Here is a 25391-nt window from a genome sequence, read left to right as displayed (position 1 = left end):
TAGGAAATAAAGTAAATTTAAGTAAAATATTCATTGCCAGTACCAGATTTATTCTTAAATAATCTATCATCACTGTCCTGTTCCATTCTATTAGACTCTGATTAACTGAAGAAAAGGTATAGTTCTTATTTTTTTAATCATAAGAACCATTGGATATATAAAGAGAGATTCTCTCAGGACTGTCCAATCTGTGAAACTTATGTGACTCTCATTCCTAGGATCCTCTCATCTCCTTTAAGAGTACTTCATTGTGCACTTAAAAAAATGAATTCATTTAAAAAACTTATTGTATGGTTTTATACCATAGTCACTTTTAAACTATCACCTCACTGAACTCTGTCTTTTAATAAAAATGGCAAGCATTTATGTGTAGTGCTTTATGGTTTGCAAAATATTTTTTAAAATATCATTTTATTCTGTGTTCTAACTAGTATGCCACTTATTCAACTGTTGCCTAATCTATGGCACCCAGTTTCTTTTCGGCTGTTATTTTTTGTTCTGTGGTACTGAAGTGCTGCTATAATATATGATATATGCTGTTCAGGCATTTTGGTCATATCTGACTCTTTGTGAACCCATTTGGGGTTTTCTTGGCAATGATGCTAGAGTTGCTTGCCATTTCTTTCTCCAGCTCATTCAATAGATGAGGAAACTGAGGAAAACAAGGGTAAGTGTCTTGCCCAGGGTCATACAACTAGTAAATATTTGAGGCTGGATTTGCAGATCTTCTTGACTGTAGGACTAGAGCTTTATCCAATATACCACCAACTGTCCATCTTGGTATATGTATGTATGTATGAATGAAAAGATTTTGATAGGGCAGCTAGGTGGCGCAGTGGATGGAGCACCAGCCTTGGAGTCAGGAGGACCTGAGTTCAAATTTGGCTTTGGACACTTAATAATTGTCTAGCTATGTAACCTTAGGCAAGTCACTTAACCCCCTTGCTTCAAATAAAATTTAAAAAAGAAAAACTTTCATTATTTTTTGGCTCCCTTAAGGTAAATGGCATCATCAGTTAAAGCCTCCCAAGTGTCTTTAGTGTACCTAGTTCTAACCCTTCTATTTTTTCCAAGGTTCTTGCAACTATAATTCAGTATTTCAAAAGATCTTTCTACTAATACAGTTTGCAACCTCTTCATGCCTTCAGAGAGAATTCTTATGCATTTTGTGATTTGAAACAGTCACTTGGGGGCCTGCCTTCTGATGATCTAAACATCAAGACTGGTAATCAGGTTGAGAAGCTTTTTCAACTTGGATACAGAGACTTTCAGAACTTGTGCTTCCCTGGCAAAGCCCTTAGGAGTCTAGGTTATTTTCATCTCTATGATGAAATTCCAGAGAACCTGGTAGAACCTTGGTAGAAACTAAAATACACATTTTGGAAAATTGAAGTTCATATTGTGATGACTTGCTTCATTGTAGTATGAAAGTGACTCTGAGTTATATATGTTATATGTGTTATAGTATATGTACATTTATCTATTTATAGCAGCCCTGTTTGTGATGGCAAAGAATTGGAAATCAAGTAAATGCTCTTCAATTGGGGAATGGCTTAGCAAACTGGGTATATGTATGTCATGGAACACTATTGTTCTATTAGAAACCAGGAGGGATGGGATTTCAGGGAAGCCTGGAGGGATTTGCATGAACTGATGCTGAGTGAGATGAGCAAAACCAGAAAAACACTGTACACCCTAACAGCAACATGGGAGTGATGATCAACCTTGAAGGACTTGCTCAGTCCATCAGTGCAACAATCAGGAGCAGTTTTGTGCTATCTGCAAAGGAAAGTGCCATCTTTATCCAGTTAAGGAGCTGTGGAGTTTGAACAAAGTTCAAGGACTATTCCCTTTAATTTAGAAAAAAACAGATATCTTATTGTCTGATCTTGTTACCCTCTTAGACTTCTTGTCTTTTCCTTAAGGATATGATTTCTTTCTCATCACACCCAATTTGGATCAAGGTACAACATGGAAACAAAGTAAAGACTGACAGATTGCTTTCTGTGGGGGGGGGTGGGGGGAGGGAAGTAAGATTGGGAGGAAAATTGTAAAACTCAATATATTTAATAAAAATTAATAAAAAAGCATATGTACGTTTATGACATAGATTATATATATATATATAAATATATTGCAATATATGTGGTAGAGACTTGATTCATCATGAATGGGTCATCATGTTAAGCAAGTGATTTGATTTCACTGACATATAAAGCAATACATACATATTGTAGAAACTTGCGCTATATTGCAGGATGTATTCGCACATATTATGTGTTTTATATATATATATATATATATACAATATATTAAAATAAATATAGTGTAACCTTAATGTATATATTATTATAAATATTTGTACCTGTGAATATATTATTGTATGGATTCAGATGTGTATTTTTTAATTATTTATTCCATTGGTGAGGAAATTTCCTCTGCCAATGAAGATCTACAACTGTGCTCCAAAAAGTCCAAGAGTTGCTTAGCATTTTGTTGCTTAGTCATTTCAGTTGTCTAACCTCTCCATGACCCCATTGGGAGTTTTCTAAGCAGAAATACTAGAATGATTTGCCATTTCCTTCTGTAGCTCATCCATGAAGAAACTGAGGCAAACAGGGTCAATTTGCCTAGGATCATACAGCTATTATATATCTGAGGACAGATTTCAGTTCAATTCTTCCTGATTCCAGGTCCAACATGTTCTCCACTGTACCACTTAGCTTCCCATTGCCTAGTATACTAAGAGGTTAAGTAAGAAATTTCTTTGGTCGCACAATCAGGATGTGTCAAAGACAGGGCTTGATTTTACTGACTTCAAGGCTGGCTCTATATCCACTCTACCAGGCTGCCAGTCATTTGCAGTATATAGGCTACTTTTATTAAATCAGAATCTATTCCCAACAGTAACATTACTTTTAATTCTAATTTCAATATAAATTAAATGCTTTATTGTTACAATTTTTTTTATTTCATTGAATGGTTGATGGATTTTTCTCATTTCTTTTTCTTTGATTTTATGATTACAGTTTCATTTCTTTTTTTTTTGTTTGTTTGGTTTTTTCAAGGCAAATGGGGTTAAGTGTCTTGCCCAAGGCCATACAGCTAGGTAATTATTAAGTGTCTGAGTTTGGATTTGAACTCAGGTACTCCTGACTCCAGGGCCGGTGCTCTATCCATAGCGCCACCTAGCCGCCCCAATTTCATTTCATAAATGTTAGTTTGCTTATTTCTCAATCTAGTTTTTCTTTATAATCTGACAAGAACTTATTCATCAAAATTTAACCAAATTTCGATTGTTCATGTTTTAGTGAAAAGCCATTGAGGCCCATACCACTTGGAGATCATTTTTTTTCAACTTTGGATTGCTGTGGGGTTAGGTGATAACTTGTCTGAGAATCACTGGCAGAATCTACTACAGGAGACTCAACTCCAATTTAATTCCATTAAATTCAATGGACATTTATTAACTTCCTGCTGTGTGCAGAAAGTTCTGCACAATTCTATTTGGGGGAAATTGAAAATTTAGAAAAAATAGGATACTTTCCTTCATTTGACTGGGTCTCAGAAAGAGCTTTTAGTTTCCTTCCAGGGTCTGAAATTTAGGAGGGGCCAAGAAAAGATTTCTTGACTCTCAACTATTCTATCCATGCTGACTATATTTGGAGATACACTTGGGACAAATTACTACTAATAACAAAAACACTATTCATTCATTTGTAGCACTTTACAGTTTATGTTTTCATCTATCCGTTATCTTAATTGTTCTTTACAATAATCTTGTGAAACATGAAGAATAGAGATGATTCTCATTTGACAGATGGCAGAACTGAGACCCTTCAAAGAAGTGTGAAGACCTCTAAAAAGTGGGACTGAATGTATCATAATGGGCTTTTCTAGCCTTCATGTCTTCTACTGCCATAACTTTCCAGAGCAATCTGACTTCATCTAAGACTCTAGGAACCAAGGATGAGATATGTGTAGACTCTTGAATGCAAATAAAATTAAATTTAGTGTCATTCAAAAAGGGGAAAATACCCCATTCATGATGGCATCCAGTGGATGCTTTGTTTTGTTTTGTTTTATTTTATTTTTAAAGATCTGAGATCTTATATGGAAGGAACTAATAAATAGATTATTTTTAGCAAGGAGGGAAAAGCAGGTTTAGGTCCTTCCATTTTTATCAGATTGGGAAGACCATGTTTTACTATTAAACTGTGATCTTAAAATTACTAATTTTGATGTTAAAACAACTATAAAATAAAAAATGGAAGAAGCATGTTATATCAGCAGTGAGTGATGATTTTGGGGTCAGAGTACCTGAATTCATATCCTCCCTCACACTTTGTGTGACTCTGTGGATAAATCATTCCCTGTTTTTTAATTTTTTCCATATATAAAATGAGATAGTTCAACTAATTGACTTAATATATATAATATACACCTGTCAAGTAGATTTCAGAAAAGTCTAAAAAGACTTACATGAACAGACGCTGAGTGAAATAAGCAGAACCAGGAGAACATTGTACATATTAACAACAATATTGTGAAATGATCAATTATAATAGAAGTAGCTTCTTTCAACAGTTCATTGAATAAAGAGAAGTCTAAAAGATCTATTATGGAAAATACATTCACATCCAGAGGGAAAAACTGTGGTCTGAGTGCAAAGCAAAACATACCATTTTCACTTTTTAAAATTTGTTGTGTGTTTTTTTTCTTTCTTATGATTTTTTTTCCCTTTTTGTTCTGATTCTTCTTTCACAACATGACTAATTTGGAAATAAATTGAACATGACTGTATAACCTATATTAGGTTACTCATCATGGTGAAGGGGGAAGGAAGAGAGGGAGGCAGAAAAAATTTGGAACTCAAAATCTTACAAAAATAAATATTGATAGCTATCTTTACATGTAATAGAAAAAATAAAATAAAAATATCAGAAAAAATTATGCACCCTGTGAGGAAAAATCTCCAATATCTAGATTCCTCCATTTCCTGAGCATCTTTACCTTGCAGATACTAGAAGGTTCTAATCTTTAGAGATGGAAAGGTATCTTAGCATGTCATGAGCTACTAGATTACAGTATGCAAAGCACTTGGTGTGTATTTTCTCATTTGATCCTGGACAGTCCAGGTATTTTTTAATCCCAATTACCCAGATGAAGGAATTGAGGATGAGAGAGATTTAATGACTTGTCCAGAGACCCACAGCTAGTCAGAGGAAGCATTTGAACCCAAATCTTCCTGATTGCATGTCTAATGTTCTGTCATTTATGATTCATTATTAAGATCTAATGATATTACAGCCATGTTTCCTTATCTTTACTCAGTTTACTAAATTCAGCTTGTCTAATCATAAAGAAATGTCTTGAAGATAGGCATATCTAATTTAGGTTTGTGATTTGTACTTTTTTCAGGCAGAGAAAGCTGATGGATTCATCAACTTGCCTGAGTTTGCCGTGGACAGAGCTGTTGAATGCAAGAAAAAACAGTGAGTCATCAAATGTTCCAGATTCCTACATGGCTCATGTTTCCATTCACCTAATTCTTGTTCACTGTGCATTTGGCTGGATGGGACTCTGACTTCAAAAATGATGCTTTGGTTTAGACATTAATGAAGGGAGCAGACCAGGAGCCTGGACAAGTTGACTTTGCCCTAGAATTCTCTTCATATGTGCTAGATGTTGGCATTCTGGGAGAAATGACTAATCTTTTAATAGCACCCCCATTAAAATTCTACAGCAGAGCTCTGTGTTCTGTGATGCAAGGGAACTCCATAAGCAAGTGTTCCTATAGAAGCTAGCAGATCAGATTCCAAGGTTCTGTGCTGGTTGGTAACTGAAGTTTAGCCGACCTCTCTCCACATAACTATAGACACAGTACAAGTAAGAGCAGTGTTGTTTTCTTATTTAAACTCTGTGAAATTATTCATGGCATGGATAGTCATTAGTCTTCCAAGCCAGGTCATAGATCCTGGGCTGAAAAGAAGTATTTGAGTACAGGTACCTCATGTTGGAGAGGTAAAATGGGATCATGAGAATTTCAGAACTGTAAAAAGGACTTATGTTTCGCTGATGAGACCTAGAAAGGTCATATAGCATGTACAGGTTTACAAGCAAGATACAGAACTGAGACTGGAACCAAGTTTTCTGGTTCCCAAATACCCTTCTCTTTCTATCCCAATGCATCTTACTGCTTCCCTAATGATTCCTTTGTCTTTCTCCCCCTTTCCTCATTCTGTCTTTCACTTTCAATTAATCTGTTCTTTAGTCCAATCAAAAGACAGCATTCATCTGTCATTATCCTAGTTTATAATGTTTTAAGAGCCTACCCCAGGTTTTAAACTTTTAACAAGGAGAATGAGTTGGCCGGAAGGTACTAAGTACCCTTTAGGTCTTGGGGAATTTAGTGCAGGATGTGTGCAGTTTTGTATTGAATGAGGTGGCTTTTGGTTAGCTATGGTCTGACCATATGGCCTGAAATGCTGCTTTCATTGCTTCTGTGGAAAGAGTCATTTAAGATCTTTTGCTGATTAATTTCAATAATTCAAACTTTTATTTTAAACTGAGATGAATATTAATTTTATTCTTTTTGTTAAAGTATATTATGTTGGTCATGACATAAATTTAGCATATATAGAGTTAATTGTTACTAAATAATTAAAATATAGGAATTTTAAACCTGTCTGTCTACATTTAATTACAGTAGGTTGGGATGTCTGAAGTTTTTTTAAACTAATGAAACTCCATTAATTATTAAATGACCCTTTTAATCAAAGGGTGAGTAACTAGGCAAAGATTTTTAACTCAGGACCCTCCCATAAGGTAATATCCTGATGTTTGCAGTTAACGACCTGAAACTAAAGGCACTTCTCCAAATTTCCTGTGTATGTTGGAGGGATCTTGATTGAAAGATTTGGGTCAGTTATTCTAAGATGAAACTCCTTCCCCTGCATCTTTTAGCATTGACAAACAGCACACTTTTGACCAAGTGCAAACAGTATAATCTTATTTTAAAGGAAATGTCTGAACTATTAACTATTATTATTCTCTTGCTGAAAGGAGGAATTGACTTGTACCTTTCTGTAGAACCCAGGGAATGGAATAAATAGCATTTAATTGTCTGAATTACTTTTTTAAACTTGAAATTTAGGGAAAGAGTATCCTTTTTGCTGGTGTAGTTAAGAATTCATCAAATTCTATTTTATATTAACTTCTCATGTATATTTTCTGTTTCCCTTCAAGTGCTTTTAAGATCAGCCACCCACAGATCAAGACTTTTTATTTTGCAGCAGAGAATATACAAGAAATGAACATGTAAGTAAATAAAACAGCTGTTTATGAGTCTTTGTGTATGGATAAGTTTTGGGAAGACTTTGAACACCAAACAAGGGTCAGGTTTGGCTTTTTGTTATTTTTGTTTTTTTATTTCTTAAAATTCAATTTCTTTTTTTAAAGTAACGAAAATCTACCTTCTTTTCTTCCTGATGGAAAAAAATCCTTGAGACAAAATATGTATAGCCAAGCAAAACAAATTCCTTCACTGGCATGTCCAGAAATTATATGTATCAGTCCATATCTTGAATCCATTACCTCTTTGTCAAGAGGTGGGTAGCATCTTTCCTCATGGGTATTTGGTCATTCCATTGTTGTTATTGTATATATTGTTCTTCTGGATCAGCTTACTGAATTCTGTATCAGTTCTTACAAATCTTCCCAGGTTTTTCTATGAAGTCCACATCCAAATGCCCAGAATGTGGGACACATTTCTGTCCTCTTCATAATTGTTTTTACAGCACAATAATATTCCCAGTTTTGATTTTAAGTATAGTTCCTAGTTCTGGTACTTCTGATATTTCCATCCTTGTCTTTTCCAGAGCCTATTTTTGTTTTCATATTCTTTTTCTAGAGTATGGAGGTTTAAGGGCTAGAAAAGAAAATACACCTGAAAATTGTTTTTTTTTTTAAATTAATCTGTGAGATTCAGGAATAGTAAATTAGGAAGGAAAAATTAGTGGCCATTTCAAGGGGCCAATGTTTTATATATTATGTAAACTGCAGAAAATCAGAAAATTAGAAAAATGAGTAAAAATTTACCACAAGTAAATCTCTCTGTTTTCTGCTTATGCCATCTTTGACATCTCAGCTGGTCTTCACCATGAAGTCATATGGAAGTGGGCATTTATTAAATACTTTTTGTTTGTTGTCATGAGATGCTTAGAGTTTTCTTGGCAGGATATTCTACAACCTCCTGCCATATCCATTTGACAGACTTACTGTCAGAAAGATTTTACTCAAAATATAAATTTCTTTCTCTAATTTAAACTCAATTTTTTTCTTTTAAAAATGTATGTGATAGATACAGAGAACGTGGCATCTCTGTGGTTTATATCAGCATGCAGCAAGAGTGAATTTTAAATGAATGCTAACTTAAATGGCACAAAAAAACTTAATAGGAGGAAATTGCTTTACTCTCTTCACATCTGATATTTCTATATTCCATTTATATTTCTATAATATTTCACTTCCTTGTTCCTGTCACATCTGATATCTGTATAATGTTTTCTTATTACCTGTTTAATGCTAATCAACATCAACATTTATTATATATCAAGGACTATCCTAGATAATTCCTGATTTCAAGGAACTTCTCTAGGTTTCCTATTGATTGTGTCCAGAGGAGGAAGACCAGAATAATGAAAGTCCTTGAGATTATTTTTTACGATGATTGATTGAAGGAAATGAGGATATTTATCTTAGAGATGATTTAGTTCTTGGTAGGGGAAGGACAAGACATTGGCTCCATATATTTGAAGAATAATTATGTGGAAGAATTTAATTTTTTTCTACTTGACTTTAGAGCGAGACTGGGTAGAGGTTGTAGAAAGTCAGAGTAAACTTAATGCAAGAAAAATTTCCTCACAATTACAGCAAACCTAAAATGGATTAGGCATCTTTGGCTGGCATTGGGTTCCCTCCAGGGATGTGCTGGAAAATGTTTAACAGCTGGGTCTTCTTTCCCTCATTTTTCTCTCCTCCTATTCCCCTCTCCCACTGAAAAATAACACAGCATAAACTTTTAAGTTTAATTTGCATTATTCGCATTTTATTGGAAGCTAGTTAACATTAACAGTTAAAAATAATAAATCAAGCCTCAGTTTGCACCCTTTGCTGATTTCTGAGGTATAATTCTCACAATGAAAAATTAATAATCAGTTTATTCTAGAGTCAGCTTGATCTGGTTCCCTTTACTAAAGGAGAGTTTATTGAGAGAATTTTCCTTTTGTTAAGAATTTGATGACCTCTGAGTACTTAAGGATTCTCCTCATTGTAGGATTCTTTGACTTTCCCTATAGTCTCTTCTGACACTTTCCTCAACTACTTGTCAAATATCTGTAAGAGAGAAAGTGATAGACTTGGCCTATATCCTCTGCTTGCCAGTAACATTTTTTCCTCAGTACATTGAACCCAGGTCAGCACTTTCTTGATTGCTAGCTCTTCACCAATCATTGATATATTACCATTCTTCATGTGAGGTACACCCTGACTCCTTAACATTAAAAAGGTTATGGATATACTTGTTCTAGAAGGAAAAAAAAGCAAGAAATGAAACAGCTCAACTAAGAACTAAACCCCAATTTGGCTATTTATGACCTTTTGACCTTGGGTAAATAACTTTCCTGAGAATCAAACTTCTTTGTCAAGAAAGTGAGGGATTGTGGTCAGACTGCTGAGCTCTAAGATTTCTCCTTTATCCAAATCAGGGATTAATTTTATGATCTTGCCTAACAGAGGATCAAAAATGGTCCCAGCCTGGTTTTCTTTCTTTCTTTTTGTTTTTGTTTTTTTGGGCCTTGTTTAGTGAGCATATAGTACTCTGAAAAAATGATAAATCAATACTATTAATTTAGTTTAAAACCAAAGCACAGAATTTTTTTTTTAAATTAGGATGGTTATTACTACTATAAAACAAATTTATTGAGGTCTTTGTTTTTACATTACATCATTTGCAATAAAGTCATTCTCTTTGCCAACTAAAGTCTTACCTAGTAACAAAGACTAGAAAAAAGAAAAAACTCCTAAAATTACAAACAACTTAGTGAAGCTGATCAACCCATTGTGCATATCTATCAGTAAATTGGTTCTTCCATGCCCATATTCATGCAGGAAGTGCATTTTCTTAACTCTTCTGTGTTCAAGGTTGATCATTATGATTACATAGCATTCAGTTTAAAAAAATTCTGTTTTTACTGTTTAGATTGTGCTTGTTGTACCTATTGCTTTATTTTATTTTTTTCCATATGCATATGTATATTTTTAAGTTACAAAATTTCCTTCCACCTTCTCTTCCCAACCCTCTACCCTCAATGGTGAGTAGTCAGGTTAACAGTATACATGCATATTTTTTATAAACGTGTTTACAGATTAGTCATTTTTGGTACGAGGAATTAGGATTAAGGGAAAAAGATACATAAGAGATAATTTTTATAGTCTTAATCAGATTCTGAAGGGTTTTTTTATTTGTTTGCTTTTTTTTCTTCCTCTGAATGGGGATAGCATTGTCCATCATCCCTTGTCCAAAAAAGTAATGTACATGATAGCTGGTCTAATACAGCTGTCCTAGCTCTCTGAACTGCTGAGAGGAGCTGCTTCCATCAGGGTTGATCAATTCATGATGTTGTTGTTAATGTTTACATTGTTCTCTTGGTTCTGCTTCCTTTTCTCAGCATCAGATCCTGTAAGTCATTCCATGCTTCTCTAGAGTCTGTCTATTTATGTATTCTTATGGAACACTAATATTCCATAGTATTCATGTACCATAACTTATTTAGCCATTCCCAATTGTTGGCCTCCCCTCAATTTCTAATTCTTTGCCACTACAAAAAGAGCTGCTATGAATATTTTGGAACATGTGGGACTTTTCCCATTATTTTATTATTTCTTCTAGCTATAGGCCTAGAATTGGAACTGCTGGGTCAAAAGGAATGAACAGTTTTATTGGTCTTTGGACATAGTTCCGTATTGCTCTCCAGAAAGGTTGAATCCTTTCACAACTCCACCAGCAATGCATCGATGTTCCAATCTTCCTATAACCTCTCCAACATTGATCATTTCCCCTTTTTCTCATCTTAGTCAATCTGATAGGTGTGAGGTGATGCCACATAGTTTTAATTTGCATTTCTCTAATCAATAATGATTTAGAACACTTTTCATGTCATTATATATAGCTTTAATTCCTTCATTTGAAAACTGTCTCTTCATATCCTTTGACCATTTAATCAATTGGGGAATGACATTGTGCCTATTATTTCTTGAATTTTTTTTAAACTTCTGAATTATTTATGTTTCATTATTTATGTTATCATTAGTGATAGTCTGTTAGATTGAGGCACCACAATTTGTTTAGCCTATTGAAAGAGATTTTATTTTATTTCTTTTCTAAGCAAAGTAAAAGCAGGAGTTATAAAGAAGGTTTGAATATTAAAGTGCTTTTAATTTTTGAAAGAAATCTTAAGTACCATTAGCTATATAGTTTTGGCTATATAAGGAATGTGTTCTATGTATTTGAAGATAGAAGATATTCTGTAATAGTGAGGGCTAGCCCTTGACAAAGTGATGAAATAGATGAAATTTGCCTTTAGTTCCCTCTGACACTACCTCTGATCGTCATTGTTTATATGATGCCTCCCACTTGGCCTCACTAGCCATATTAGAATAGTAACTGCCCTTTCTCAAAGGGTTGTTTTGAACCCCCCTGAGAAAATGTCTGTAACATAATTGAGAACAATAAAGCATTCTTCATGTGTTACTTATTATTTTCATATGCTAGGCAAAGCTCCACATCATGCCCTTGACTTCCTTTACCTCAATTTCAAATTGACCTGCACTGTCTTATTCAAGAAATCGCTCTTCCATATGACAATGAGTATTAATTGGTCAATCAGATAAACAGATCCCTGGCAATGTTTTAGTAAGATCAGAGGCAAGGGATATTTATTCATTAAAAGAGCTAAAGTGCCTCAAGGAGACCCCATTAGATCAAAGATTATTTTGACCAGTGGAAATTATATATCCCATTTAAAAACAATGATCATATTTCTCCCATACTGTATTTATTCCAAAGCAAAGAAAAATGCTGCATTCCTCCACTTACCAAATTGAAAAAAATTACTAGAAGAATGTAAGTTAATGACTTTTTAGAAAAAAAATTTTGCATTTCCTCATGTTTACCAAATTTAAAAATATGAAGAAATAAGCATATTTTAATGATAAAAACACCAAACATCTGCTTCTTATGAACTAAGGACTTAATGTTTGGCTCCACTGCTGTAGTCTTTAGCAACAACTGGTTTTCTTTATTATTTTCAAAATTATTTTTACTCTAACCTTAAAAAACATTAAATAAAAATGGGCATTTTGATATACATAGCAGAAAAGGAAAAAAGTAATGTACATGAAGCTGTATGTATCTATTTTGTAGTTTTATTTTTAAGCATATAATAAAGAGCAGTTGTCACATATGAATGAAGACATATTTAGATTTGAGTCATGTCTGAAAACACTGATTCGCAATCAGGTTCATATACTGTCTGGTACCTACTTTAAAGTGTGGGGGACTAAACTTTCTGAGTCTTGTGTAACTGTATTACAAATAGTTATGAGATGCCAGAACAATGGGAAAAAAAAAACCTCAAAATCCAAAAAAAAAAACCCCAAAGTGAAACAAAAAAACCTAACAACACAACTGCCACATAAAGACACCCAAACATCAGAACCAGTTTATAAGACTATTTTCTGTTATTTCTGGAGTTTGAATCTGGCCTCAATCACTTGCCACTTACTGGCTGTGTGAACTTGGGCAAGTCACTTATACCCTGATTGTTTCTCTCATTCAGGCCATCTCCAGTCCTCCTGATTCTTATCTGGCTGCTGGACCCAGATGACTCTGGAGGAGAAAGTGAGACTGGTGACTTAGCACAGCCTCCCCTCATTCAAATCCAGTTTATGTGCTTGTATTGGCATCACCTCCTTGATGTCATGGTCTTTGTTAAGAATGAAGGACAAACATTTACAGAAGTCAGAAAAGTACCCTTGAAAGTTACTATGGCTGCCTGTGTCCCCTCATTTTGATGAGTCTGGTTAAGACATTTTTTTTAAAACTCTCCAGAAAGCAGTCTGATATTACAGGCCTCCCTAGTCCACATAGAATTATGAGATCCTTTTATACCTCTTCTACTAATGTCTGTGGTATTTTAAGTGATTCAGTGATAATTCTGAGACTGAAGACATTTTGGCTTACTTTCATATTACTCTGATTTTTAACTAGTTGATAAAGCTTTTGCTAAAATTCTCCTTCAGGGCTTCATCAGAGTATGTAGCATCAGGGTGCAGAGTTGATGATGGCTTCTGGTTTGCTTGACAAATGAAATTTAATTTTCAAAGGTATCACCTAACCTTGAAGGTTTTAATAACTGCCCCAGTGACAGTAGTATTGTTTGATACGTACCTTAAACACCCATCACTAAATTTGTTATGCATGGGTTGATGAATTTTTTCAACTTCCACTGTCAAGGTTTACCAGGTCATAGAGGATTTGTGATTTTAATAGTGGAGTTGATAGATCAATAAGGTCACTGCTTTTTGAAGCATTGATGCAGAAGAAATAATGTAAATATTTCTTGGAATCAGAACAGATAGTCTTAAAGAAAAAAGAGGGACTACTTTTAGATGTCATTTCCATTTTTAGAGCTTTGTCTCCATGGGTAACAGCTTTGTGCGAGTGCCTACATCTCTATCCTAGAGGCCGGAGGGAAAAATACTTAAGGTTTATAGAAACCCCTTGTATTTTGCAGTTACCCTCAATTTAAAACTACATGGGGAAGTAATTGTAATTGAAGTGTAAGTTTCTAAACTCAATCTGGGGTAGAAGTGGCTTTTCTGCCAGAGTGTCTGAAATAAGAATGCTTGTATTTTGTATAGTTATGTCTCAACACCCTTGCTATGCTAGCACACACATTCACATCAAAGGAATGTACAACAAACACCCAGGAAACTTATGTCATCTTCCAACTGTGTCCTTTTTAAAAATATCCATTTACTCACAAATGGATGCTTTCTTATAGCCTTAATATTTTAGAAAATTTTTGGTGAAGGGAGTGACCTGAATTTTAGAAATTCAATAATCAAATAAAAAATCCTAGACAAATGTCTTTCTGAAAATAAGTTGCTTTTTTGTGTACATTGGTTATGGAGGCTGCGATATACCTTCTCTCTCTCTCTCTCTCTCTCTCTCTCTCTCTCTCTCCACACACACACACACACACACACACACACACACACACACACACACAGATGATGTAGTGGCTAGAACACCAGGCCTGAAGTCAGAACAACCTAAGTACAAATCTAACCTCAGATACCTATTAGCAATGTGATTCTGGTAATTTTGTGTCATTGTTTGTCTCAGTTTCCTTATCTGCAAAATGAACTGGAGAAGAAAATGGCAAACTATTCCAGTATCTTTGCCAAAAAAATCCAAAAAAATTAAGAAAAAAATCCAAATGGGGTCACAAAGTATAAAACAAAGCTAAAAATGACTGAACAGTAATACAGTAGATAGATGTAAGTGTTGTTGGGTTTTTTCCCTTTTGAAGCTCTGGTAAATTAGTATGCTTTATATCTTATGAACTTATGTAGGAAACCCCTTCCTTATTTCTGGGAAGTCATCTCAAAACTTGAGATTCTTTTTTTAACATTCCAACTTTTAATTGTTTGATCTATATTGAATGAAATAAAACAAGATCCTCACATTATCAATAAATTCATATTTAGTCATTATGGAGTTTCTAAATTGGCCAATTACATATTACCTTATCACTCCTAAGTAAAATGTGATCAGATTCCCATGTCACCATCTGTTGCAGTTATCAATTTTTTCTTTAAATGTCTGTCAACATGATTTCTCTCATTAGAACATAAACTTAATGCAAGTCGATGTTGTTTCATTTGCTGTATTTACATCTCATACCTCCTAGTACAGCATCTGGCTCATGGTAAATTTGTTAAAAAGATGTGTGGATTGATTGATGCTAGTCTGTAGTTCTATGGAAACTACCATAGTTACCTTTACCCTAGATTGGCATGATTTAAGGTTGGCTAAAAATCAGATGTGGAAGATAGAGCATATTTTCCATGCTATAGAAATACTTGGATCCTTACTTTCCTTCCTTCCTTCCTTCCTTCCTTCCTTCCTTCCTTCCTTCCTTCCTTCCTTCCTTCCTTCCTTCCTTCCTTCCTCCCTTCCTCCCTTCCTCCCTTCCTCCCTTCCTCCCTTCCATATGTGTAACTTGTAACTGAAATGTTAAGAAGCACAATTCTAATTGAGTTTGGCTATACCTAGTATTATCATAGAATCTTACATTTTAGAGCTTGAAGAAAACTCTGAGATCAACTATCCTAATCTTTTCTTTTTCTTAATCTAAAAGCTATGATGTGGAGATAGTCAATGACTTTCCAAGGCATCATATGGGACTGGGATCTCAATCCTGGTTATCTACTCTAAGAATAGTGCCATTTTGTTTTCTAGTTGAAAATTTTAAATTGACGCTGCTGGGGAATGTTTTCTGCTAGGAAATATCTCTACTTTTAAAAAATAAATGGAAAACAGGATCTTCAAAAGTTTGCATTATATTTTCACTTTTCAAAAACAGAATTAAGGAATACTATCAATAAAATCATAGTAAGATTTTAGTAATTTAATGTGGAAATATTTTTCAAAGTACTTTGTACATTCCAAGTCTTCCTAAAGAGAACTATACAATCATTTGTAGTCAAGTGTACATATATATATATATATCTATACATATATGTAGATATAGATATAGATATATGTACATACACCATTTTATATGTGCATGTGTGTATATGTATTTTTGTTTTTTTGCAAGGCAGTGGGTCACACACTAAGTAATTATTAAGTATCTGAGGTCAAATTTGAACTCAGATCCTTCTGACTTCAGGGCCAGTACTCTATCTACTTCACCACCTAGCTGCCCCATGGAAATATAATTTTGATGATCAACTGAGTTAAGTATTTAGAACTTAGAGTGATGACAAAATTTTTGGAATGGACACTTTCAAAGGAGATGATCTTTGGTCTTAGCATTTAGTATACTCTAGAAAGCTATTCAGTTTAGTTGTTGGCAAGTTTTTCACAACCAGGGATAGCTTGAATATAAAAGTTATGAGAAAGTAATATAAATGCTGTATATCTACCTCAATGATCTACCAGCCTTTCTGAAAAAAATTCTCTTGAATTATCACTTTTTTCTATTCCCATGCGGATTTTGGGTAGATGTTGGGATTCACATTAGCACCAAGACTGAAGTAATTTCTTGATGCAGATGTTTGGGGAAGAAGAGTCAGTGAAGGGGTTGGTATGGGGTTCCAAGTTTGGAGGTACCAGTTTGGTATGGGGGAATTGGATTTCTCTGTGATCATTAAAGTTTGTCCTATCAAATTTTTGCTTCCTGTTTTGAATTTTAGGTGGTTAAATAAGCTCGGGTTAGCTGTAATCCGTCTCGCATCTACAGAAAAAGATGAAGGTATGCTTTATTTTAAACCTGTGGATATTTATAGTGAGAGGTGATTAGGTGATAGAAATAGAAATAGAAGAAAGGCCTGATACAGATGAAATAAGCTTATCACATCTGAATTGGAATTTTCCTAAAAAAGTGGAGAAAAGAAGGGGGGGAAGGGAGGATGAAATAGAGATTAAGAAAGAAAGAAAGAAGAAGAACAGATAGATAAGTCTTGTATCTATTTGTACTGGCTATAAGTGTATTGTTGTTACCCTTACTTCACCCACATAGTATCTGTAAGTTTCATTGGCACTGAAAGCAATTGCTGGTATAAATGTTTTATTTCTTCACTTCTGTAGTTATGACAACTCGGCCTCAGACAGACACCCCTTTTACTGATCTAGTCATGCTCCCAGCCTGACAACATTCCATCCTACAGTTTCCGTTTTGGTATTTTAGCATATGTGCTAGATGAATATGCTGCTAATTCCTGAAAGAATGGACTTAATAAGGGGATGCCAGAACCTGAAATGGTGCTTAGTAGGAGGTCTCTGTCAATATGGATCTGCCTAAAGTTTTCATACTTCAGAAGGCTTGAGTCTCAAATCCTTTCCAAGTAATCAATAGATTTTAGTTCTTAACCTGGTGTCTGTGAAACCATTAATTTTTTTTTCTAGCTGAATTTTCATGTAATTGATGTCTTATGTAATATTATTTTATGCATTTAAAATTTTATTTTTAAAAGGGTTCTACAGACTTCAAGTGACTCTCAGAAGGGTTCATGACTCAAAGAATGTTAAGCAGCCCTGTACTTGAAGGAGCCAAGACCAAAATTTAAACTTGTAAAGGGTATAGAAATCTTTAACTTAGAATGGAAAGATTCTCTCCCTATCCATTTGCTACTGCTACCTATTCTAACGTGATCTAAAAACCATTTAAAGAAACCCAACACAATGAAATCCGCCTACTCACTCTCATTTTTGTCTCTCCTCAAAGTAGGCAGATCCCCAGGCATGAAATTTTGTGCAGGAGAAATAAATTTTGTGTTTGCTGACCTTTGCAGGAAAGTTAGTCCCCCCCCCCCAAAAAAAAAAAATCTTTATGATGCTTTAATGGAATAAGTAGCAGTAATTTTTAAAAAATCCACAATTGAGCATTTCCATTTTCATTGCAGAATGCTACAGTGAAAGTGAACATGAGGATCCTGAAATAGCTGTGGAGACACCACCCCCTCCCTACTCTGCTCAGCCGCCATCGCATTTGGTGTGTGTAATAGTAATTAGCCTGCTTGTCAATGCTACTGTGGCATTAACGTCATTCCACCCGCCTTGTATAATGTATTGATGACTAATAACTTTTAAAGTGATGCAATAACTTAATGTGACTACCAAATGGCCAGGTGTTTATTCAGTAATTTATAATTCTGTGCTTGTCCTGGATGCTGATTTGCAGTCTTCTCCATGGCAACACATTGATAGAACAAACTCAGCATTTATGTGTATAAGTGAATACTTCAGATGTCATTATTTCTAAAAGGAAGGAGATTTTGGACCAGAATATTAGGAGCTTCCAGGTTACCAAATAAAAACTAACTTAGATTGTTAAGGAAGAGCACCAGTATTGAAAAAATATTCTGATCTGGATCATACATGCAACATATATTAGGAGGGATCATAATAACTATTTATTTTGTGACAACAAAATTCTAGTCTCTAAGTTAGGGGCTTAGGAAGCATTTTAGAAAATAGGTTTTTAAAATTGATATATTATGTATTTTATTGCCTGTATTGCTCAGTAAATATTTAGTAGGTAAATGTAGGTTTACATAAAAACAGGCTTATGTCTGGGTCCTTATCAACCAATTCTTTCATAACTTGCTCCCAAAGCTCCTACTTATATTACTTGTCTAAAAAAACAGAGCTTTATATCAAAAACTATAAATGCTTAGAATCCATCTCCTAATTAAAATTTCATGTGAACTCAATAAAAGGGAATGAGTGCAGCAGAAATTATTAAAATTCGTTTGGGGTCATTCTACACTTTGTCTTAGACCTGATGGAAATTCTTCTAGTCTCTGGGCACATGAGGCACATGTAGTTGTCATTTGCAGTGTTGGTGTAGTAAAGCTGGTCTCTTTGGGGCAAGTGTTTTGCAGTTTCTAGGACTAAATTTACTTAATTTTCTTATTTTTGCAGATAGTACTTGTAATTTTCATAGTTTATCATAAAGGGCCAATAGTTAATCACAAGTTTATGGGTCTAGAATTGTAAAGGTCCTTCTGTTTAAGTGTCTTTCTTGCTGAAATCATGGCCATGTGGTCCAGTTGGTAAGGTTCAACTGCTGAGATTAGAAAGTTTCCCTTTTTTAGTTAATCAATAAGCTGTTTGTTATTAAGCAACTACTATGTGTCAAACACTCTTAGATGATCCAAAAAAAAAAAAAGCAAAACCAGTCTCTGCCCTCAAGGAAGTTATATTCTAATGGGCGATACAGAATATTAAAAAAATACTGAAAGCTACAAAGAAAGAAGACAAAGGTTAGTGGGGAGACTCAGGTGACTGGGGATGGGGAGGAGGGCAAATATCTCTCTTTACAGTTAAATTTATGCAATAGGCAAACATCACAGGTTAAATAATGATGTTCTTTAAAATGATTTATGATACAAAGGAAAGTCTTTGATAATAGGTATCATTTTTTAACTGACTTCTAGCTGTGCCTAATCTGAGTCTTTTACCCTTTGAAAATCAGTAGCAGTTAGTGAGCACCAGTCCTGGAGTCAGGAGTACCTGATTTCAAATATGACCTCAGACACTTAATAATTATCTAGCTGTGTAGCCTTGGGCAAGCCGCTTATCCCCTTGCCTTGCAAAAAAAAAAAAAAAGGAAAAAAGAAAATCAGTAGCAATCTTGTTGAGTACCACCACTCTAAATCTACCTAACATTAATTCATTTCCTTCATAGCTTTTCTGTTGGCTTATTTCTTATTAGGAATAATCATTCTCTAACTTGCTAGGAAGACATCTGAATGTTATTCTGAGCTTGCCTATTTCTTATACCCCAGCATTTGCTCAATAACTTTGTCTGGGAGTGAAAGAAGCTATATGAAAGGAAAAATCGACATTTCTTTACTTCCAGGAATATCAGGTCTAATCGATTTTTCTCTCATGCAGATCATTTGTAATTTTCCTTTTTTTTATTTCCTCTCTTTTTATCTTCTCCATTTCCTCCTTTCCTTCTGAGTCTTAATTGGGTGATTGTCATTTACAATCATAGCAGCCACTCTAACGGGTTTGTCTGAAAAATAGAGAGGGATTTTTTAAAAAAGTGATAGAAAACCTTATAACAAAACAGAAAGAGAAACATGCTAAATACTTCATCACAATTTACTCTGATGTTATATTCAGCATTACCATTCATTCAACTTTATACTTTTGCTAACTATAATAGCAAGTAATTTTTTTATGTGGCAAGTTTAAGATTTGCAAAGTACTTTCCATATGTAACATCATTTGATACTTGTATCAATACTCTTTTGCATTAAGTGCTATTGTTATCTCCATTTTACTGATGACAAAACTAAGGCTAAGAGGTTAAATGATTTGCCCAGTTTTACCAAACTGTCAGAGGCAGGATTTAAATTCAGTTTTCTTGACTCCACATCCACCACTCAAAGAACATGAGCTAATATCCATTTGAATCAGTTAGCAGAAGTGAGGATATCACATTACTTGGATAAGAATATACTTATAGTTTCCCAGAATCCTAGAGACTAGTTATTCCAAATCCATATGTGAGCAAAAATGACTTCTCTGATTTCCTTGGCAAATAGTCATCCATGTTATTTAATCATTTTCAGTCAAACCTGCCTTTTTTGTGACCCCAATTGAAGTTTTCTTGGCAAAGATATTGGAGTGGTTTTCCATTTTCTTCTCTAGCTCATTTTATAGATGAAGAAACTGAGGTAAATAGGCTTAGTGAATTACCCAGAATCACTGCTAGTAAGTGTTTGAGGCCAGATTTGAATTCGGGAAGATGAGTCTTCCTGATTTTCGACTTGACTCTCTATCATCTGCCCCACCTAGCTGTCCCAGTCATTGGTACTATCCTTAAAAAAATTCCAGTTAGGGAAAATTCACTATCTTGATGTAACCAAGTCCACTTTTAGATAACTCTGTTTATGGGGTTTTCTTTATATGAAACTGAAATCTGTTCCTCAACTCCCCCCCCACTTAATATTTTAGCAGTAACCCTTAAAAATAAGGGATTGAACTATATGAACTTTCAGGCCTGCATTGCCTTGGCATTTAGTGGGTCTCTTTTCTGAGAATTGCATTGTAGGCTGAAAAACATTTGTTTGTATCATTTCTTACTAAGGAATCTTATATAATATTGATAGTAACTCACATTTCTATAGTTTTATAGATTTCAAAGTAGTTGTATACCAAGGGAGGAAGAACATTCAAGTTTCATTATCCCCATTTTATAGATGAGGAAACTGAGGATAGTTAGGGTAATAGACCAAAAGCACAAGTGTGTAAACATAAGAACCTGAATGGGGAATTGGGAGTGGAAAGAAATGAATGAAAACATACAACATTTTGCCATTCTACCCCCTGAAAATTTAAATTAAGCAGAGTGTAAAGGCAATAATTATAGGGGCTTTTAATTCCACTTCAATATTATTTCCAGTATAATTTCCTATATCTTTTTACATTGCCTACAATGTCTTAACTATAGTAAGTGATCAATAAATATTTGTTGTTTATTTAATTCATTATAGTTATTGTTATAAAGAACATAAAATCAGAAGGTTTGGGCTGAAAAAATTCTTTTGGCAGTTCTCTTAATAGTTTTCCCCATTCCCCTTTTATCCTGACCCTGAACTCCTTTTGGATACAATATTCTGGGAACTGAGGTATTGAATTTTACATATTAAGAATTTGTTCCTTTTTGTATGAAGGATAATTGATGATTTAAAAATTCATATGATAAGACCATTAGCAGTAGTACCTAAAGTGGGGGGGGGGAGAGATTGGTTTCCTGTAATACAGGGACATATTGATATGGGGTCAGCCTGTTGATCCTAAGAGTCTTGAACAAGTTCTGGATATTCTGAAGCTAGAACCATTTGCCAAAGGGTCATTAGGACCCAGAGGAGATATCAGATTGAACTATTGAAAGATAAATGTGAGACTGGACCATTGGTTACCCAAAATTATTTGAAGTATGGTTATATAGAATGTCAGTCTGCATTGACTAATATATTTTTTTGAATCATGACAAAAGGAAATATAAAGGAAAACAGGATGATGCCCTAATAAAGATCCCTAAACTTTCATGGGGCAGATAATCTGTTTTCTAAATCTAGCTGTACCTTTTACTGTTTGATCAAGATAGGATCTTCTTAGGGTCTCAGTTTCTTTATCTCTAAAAAGGAGAAAATTGAATTATATGCTATCTTTATGAGTGATTCAGATACTGAGATTTTATGATTCTATGATACTAAATTGGATGACCATGATATAGATCTATATGTACACATATCTATCATATGTATGATGTACCACAAATATAGATATGCATGTATACTTATATAAAGCAAGTCCAGAAGAATATTTGGATTCTACTAGATATTGATGACCCTCTGATGAGAACATAAAAAATTACTTATGGGGGCAGCTAGGTAGTGCAGTAGATAGAGCACCGGCCCTGGAGTCAGGAGTATCTGAGTTCAAATTCGGCCTTAGACATGTAATAATTACCTAGTTGTGTGGCCTTGGGCAAGCCACTTAACCCTATTTGCCTTGCAAAAAACCTAAAAAAAATTACTTATATTACCAGGGATCATAATTCATTTCCAGGAACGCATTATTTTTGTATTTTAAAGAAAAATAGTACAGTAACATTTTAAAATACAAGAAGGAGGTGCATTCTGCAATGAGCAAAGCCAAAAGTGAGGAAAGAATAATTTTGGGGGGCTTCCACTTATTGACTCATGGTCCAGAAATAATGACAATATACCTTTCTTCCTGATTAGTCCTCATGGGCTAATAGTGAGGCCTTACAGAAAATGATCTATTATCTCTTTTGTTTCAATGAGACACATAATTATGCAGAAGTTGATTAACAAACCATACATTAAAAATAAATGAATGAAAAATAATTATTGTCTAGGCTGGGACCTGTAGTTAAAAAGTCTGTTGTGGTACCGTATCAATCAATTTAATAGTAATAGACACTGAACATAGATGGACAACACAATCTCTGGGAGTGACACAAAGGTTAATGGAGAGATTGCTGCATAATGGACATAAGTAGTCTACAACAGAGATGTCATGGTCTTTTCTGAAACCCCCAAACCAGATTAAAATGTAATTTGGTAATATTAAAAAAAATTAAAAAATACCTGATAACATAGATAATGTCAATGAATGATATTTAAGATTCTTATACATGGTTTAATGGGTCCATTTTTATTTGTTTGATATCACTCATTTTCCAACCTCTTTCCAATGATGTCTTATACATTGGACATGGTTAAAAAGGGGGGTCACCAGGCTGCCTATAAGGAGGGATAAAGTGGTCCAGGTTGAAAAAAATAGAGCAAGTTAAGGTTTCCATACTGATCAATAGTAAGATTGGACCTATCCATGCATATGATCTCTCTCTCTCTCTCTCCCCCCCCCACTCCTCACACACACCCCAATATCCATAAAAATAAAACAAGCAAGCTACAAAAATTGTCACAGCACCAATAGAAGGTGTATTCACATGAATGACATCTAAGATCCACTGAAGTATTGCAATACTAATATAAAGTATCAAAACATAGAATAAGAGAATATTTTGGGTTGAAAAATAGCTTTTAATTTGTCATATTTTCATTCCACTATCCCATTCATCCTCTGAACAAGCCTATATAATAGGCACTAACCTTGTATTATGATCTCCTCTGGAATTACAGTGATGCAATAAATTTAGATGACTTTTAGTCACAGTACCTTAAAGGATTCCAATTCCAAGAGATCAGTGAATTATTAGTAGCATCTACTGTGTAGAAATAGTCCAACTTGATATTTTCTTGGAAGGTAATTATAGTTTTGAAGCTTCCAAAGAAATCTTGACTCAATTAGATAAATATTGAATGGTTTTGTTTTTCTTTTTCAAAAGAACACTCTTTCATCTTCCATATTTCCCAGACATATTTTGTTTTCATTTTTTCCTGTTTGTGAATAACATACATGGAAAGCATTGAGTTGAAATTATCTTAAGTCTTTAGCTTCAAAAAATGAATTTTATAAAATGTAATTAGTCCTGAGCCAGAAAACTAGTCAGACCATAACTCAGTCTCTTGTGGGTCAGGTATTTTAGCAGAGATAGGCTGACATGAATAGGAAAATAAAGCAAAAAAGGGATACATTTCCCTAAGGACTTTTTTCCTGAAAAATTTCACATGATTACTTTTTTGAAGGGAACATATGAATAAAATTTTTAGGGGAAGGGGCTTATATTTTCCTTCTAAGTGTCTCTTCCTTCCTTGAAATAAGTAAAAATAAACTTATGTAACTGGAAATTTAAAAGTAAAATCATCTTTGGTATTTGACATTATCTTTTCTTATTCACTGGTGTCTTTTCACTGATTTCTTAAGTGATTTGCGGTGGCAATGAAAATTAAAATTTAATCTAAACAGTATTCAGAAATACTGTATAAAGTTTATGCTTAATCAATTTGTTGCTAAATGGTTTATAACATCAATAAAGGTTTGATTAAGATTGTCTTGACTTCGTGTCATTTAGGGCTGCCATATTCTATGAAAACCAAAAATATACTTGGTTCTTGTAAATTTGGGAGCTTGTGATAATGATAGGAAAACAATCTATCTTACAATTTAGTTTTCTTCTTTGATCACGTTTTAGTTCATTTTCATTTGAATAGGTGACATTTGTTATTTGCTTTTGAAAAGCTCAATATCTATGTACTGACTTGATTAAATTAGAAGAATAGTTATGATTTGACAGTTGTCTTATATAGATATACTAGCCTGTATTTCTGTAATGTGAGCTGCAACCATAGCTAATATGTTTTGCAAGAAAACAAAATAATTTACTCTAAAGTCATATTTATCAATGGTGCTACAAGGAATCATAAAGCATCACATAGCTAATTTTTTTTAAAGTTAACTGCCTTTGATGGGATATAAAGGAGTGGTCCAAAGGATCACATGTAACATACAGATACAAAGTCCAGAACTGCTTTCATCAGTATAGGTAGCTACTTGTATGGAAATTCCTTGCAGATTGTCAATTCATAATTTCTAGTCTTATAGTCTGAGGTATTGTGAGGTTCTGATTTGTTCATGGTCATATAGTATTGAATGTATGTATGTATGTATGTATGTGTGTATATTTTTTTCCACATCCCTCTAGCATTTGGAGATTGTTTTCTTTTTAGTATTTTTGGCCAGGCAGTGGGGTTAAATGACTCGCCAAAGGTCACACAGCTAGGTAGTAAGTGTTTGAGGTTAGATTTGAACTCAGGACCTCCTGACTCCAGGACTGGTGCTCTATTCACTGTGCCACCTAGCTTCCCTGTATATATTTTTCATGAGAGGAGATTTTTTTCAAAAAAAGAAAAATTCGAGAATTCCATGTTTTGAAACTTTTCAGGTAGGCTTAAAAATTCCATGCACATAAATTTTTATCAGTGTTTATAGCAATAGTTTAGAAATTAATCAAAATATATGAATAAATTAAAATGTTATCTAACTGTATCTGAAACCCTATGGTATGGACCTTTATGATTTATTG

At 34.1% G+C, this 25391-nt stretch overlaps 1 protein-coding gene across 12 annotated transcripts in view; it reads left to right on the top strand.

Annotated features, from left to right (window-relative positions):
* The window catches only part of IPCEF1 (interaction protein for cytohesin exchange factors 1), a 244200-nt gene that overhangs the window by 182471 nt on the left and 36338 nt on the right, over positions 1–25391 (top strand). For all 12 annotated transcript variants that reach the window (XM_074187870.1, XM_074187868.1, XM_074187873.1 and 9 more), the window contains 4 exons: positions 5422–5495; positions 7249–7320; positions 16549–16607; positions 17758–17846. In XM_074187870.1, the coding sequence (XP_074043971.1) occupies positions 5422–5495; positions 7249–7320; positions 16549–16607; positions 17758–17846 (294 nt within the window). The remainder of the gene's footprint in view (positions 1–5421; positions 5496–7248; positions 7321–16548; positions 16608–17757; positions 17847–25391) is intronic.

Source organism: Macrotis lagotis, chromosome 5, assembly GCF_037893015.1.
Source record: "Macrotis lagotis isolate mMagLag1 chromosome 5, bilby.v1.9.chrom.fasta, whole genome shotgun sequence".
Classification (NCBI taxonomy): Eukaryota; Metazoa; Chordata; class Mammalia; order Peramelemorphia; family Peramelidae; genus Macrotis; species Macrotis lagotis.
The sequence above is the reverse complement of the archived record's forward strand: the minus strand, read 5'-3'. Positions and strand labels throughout refer to the sequence as shown.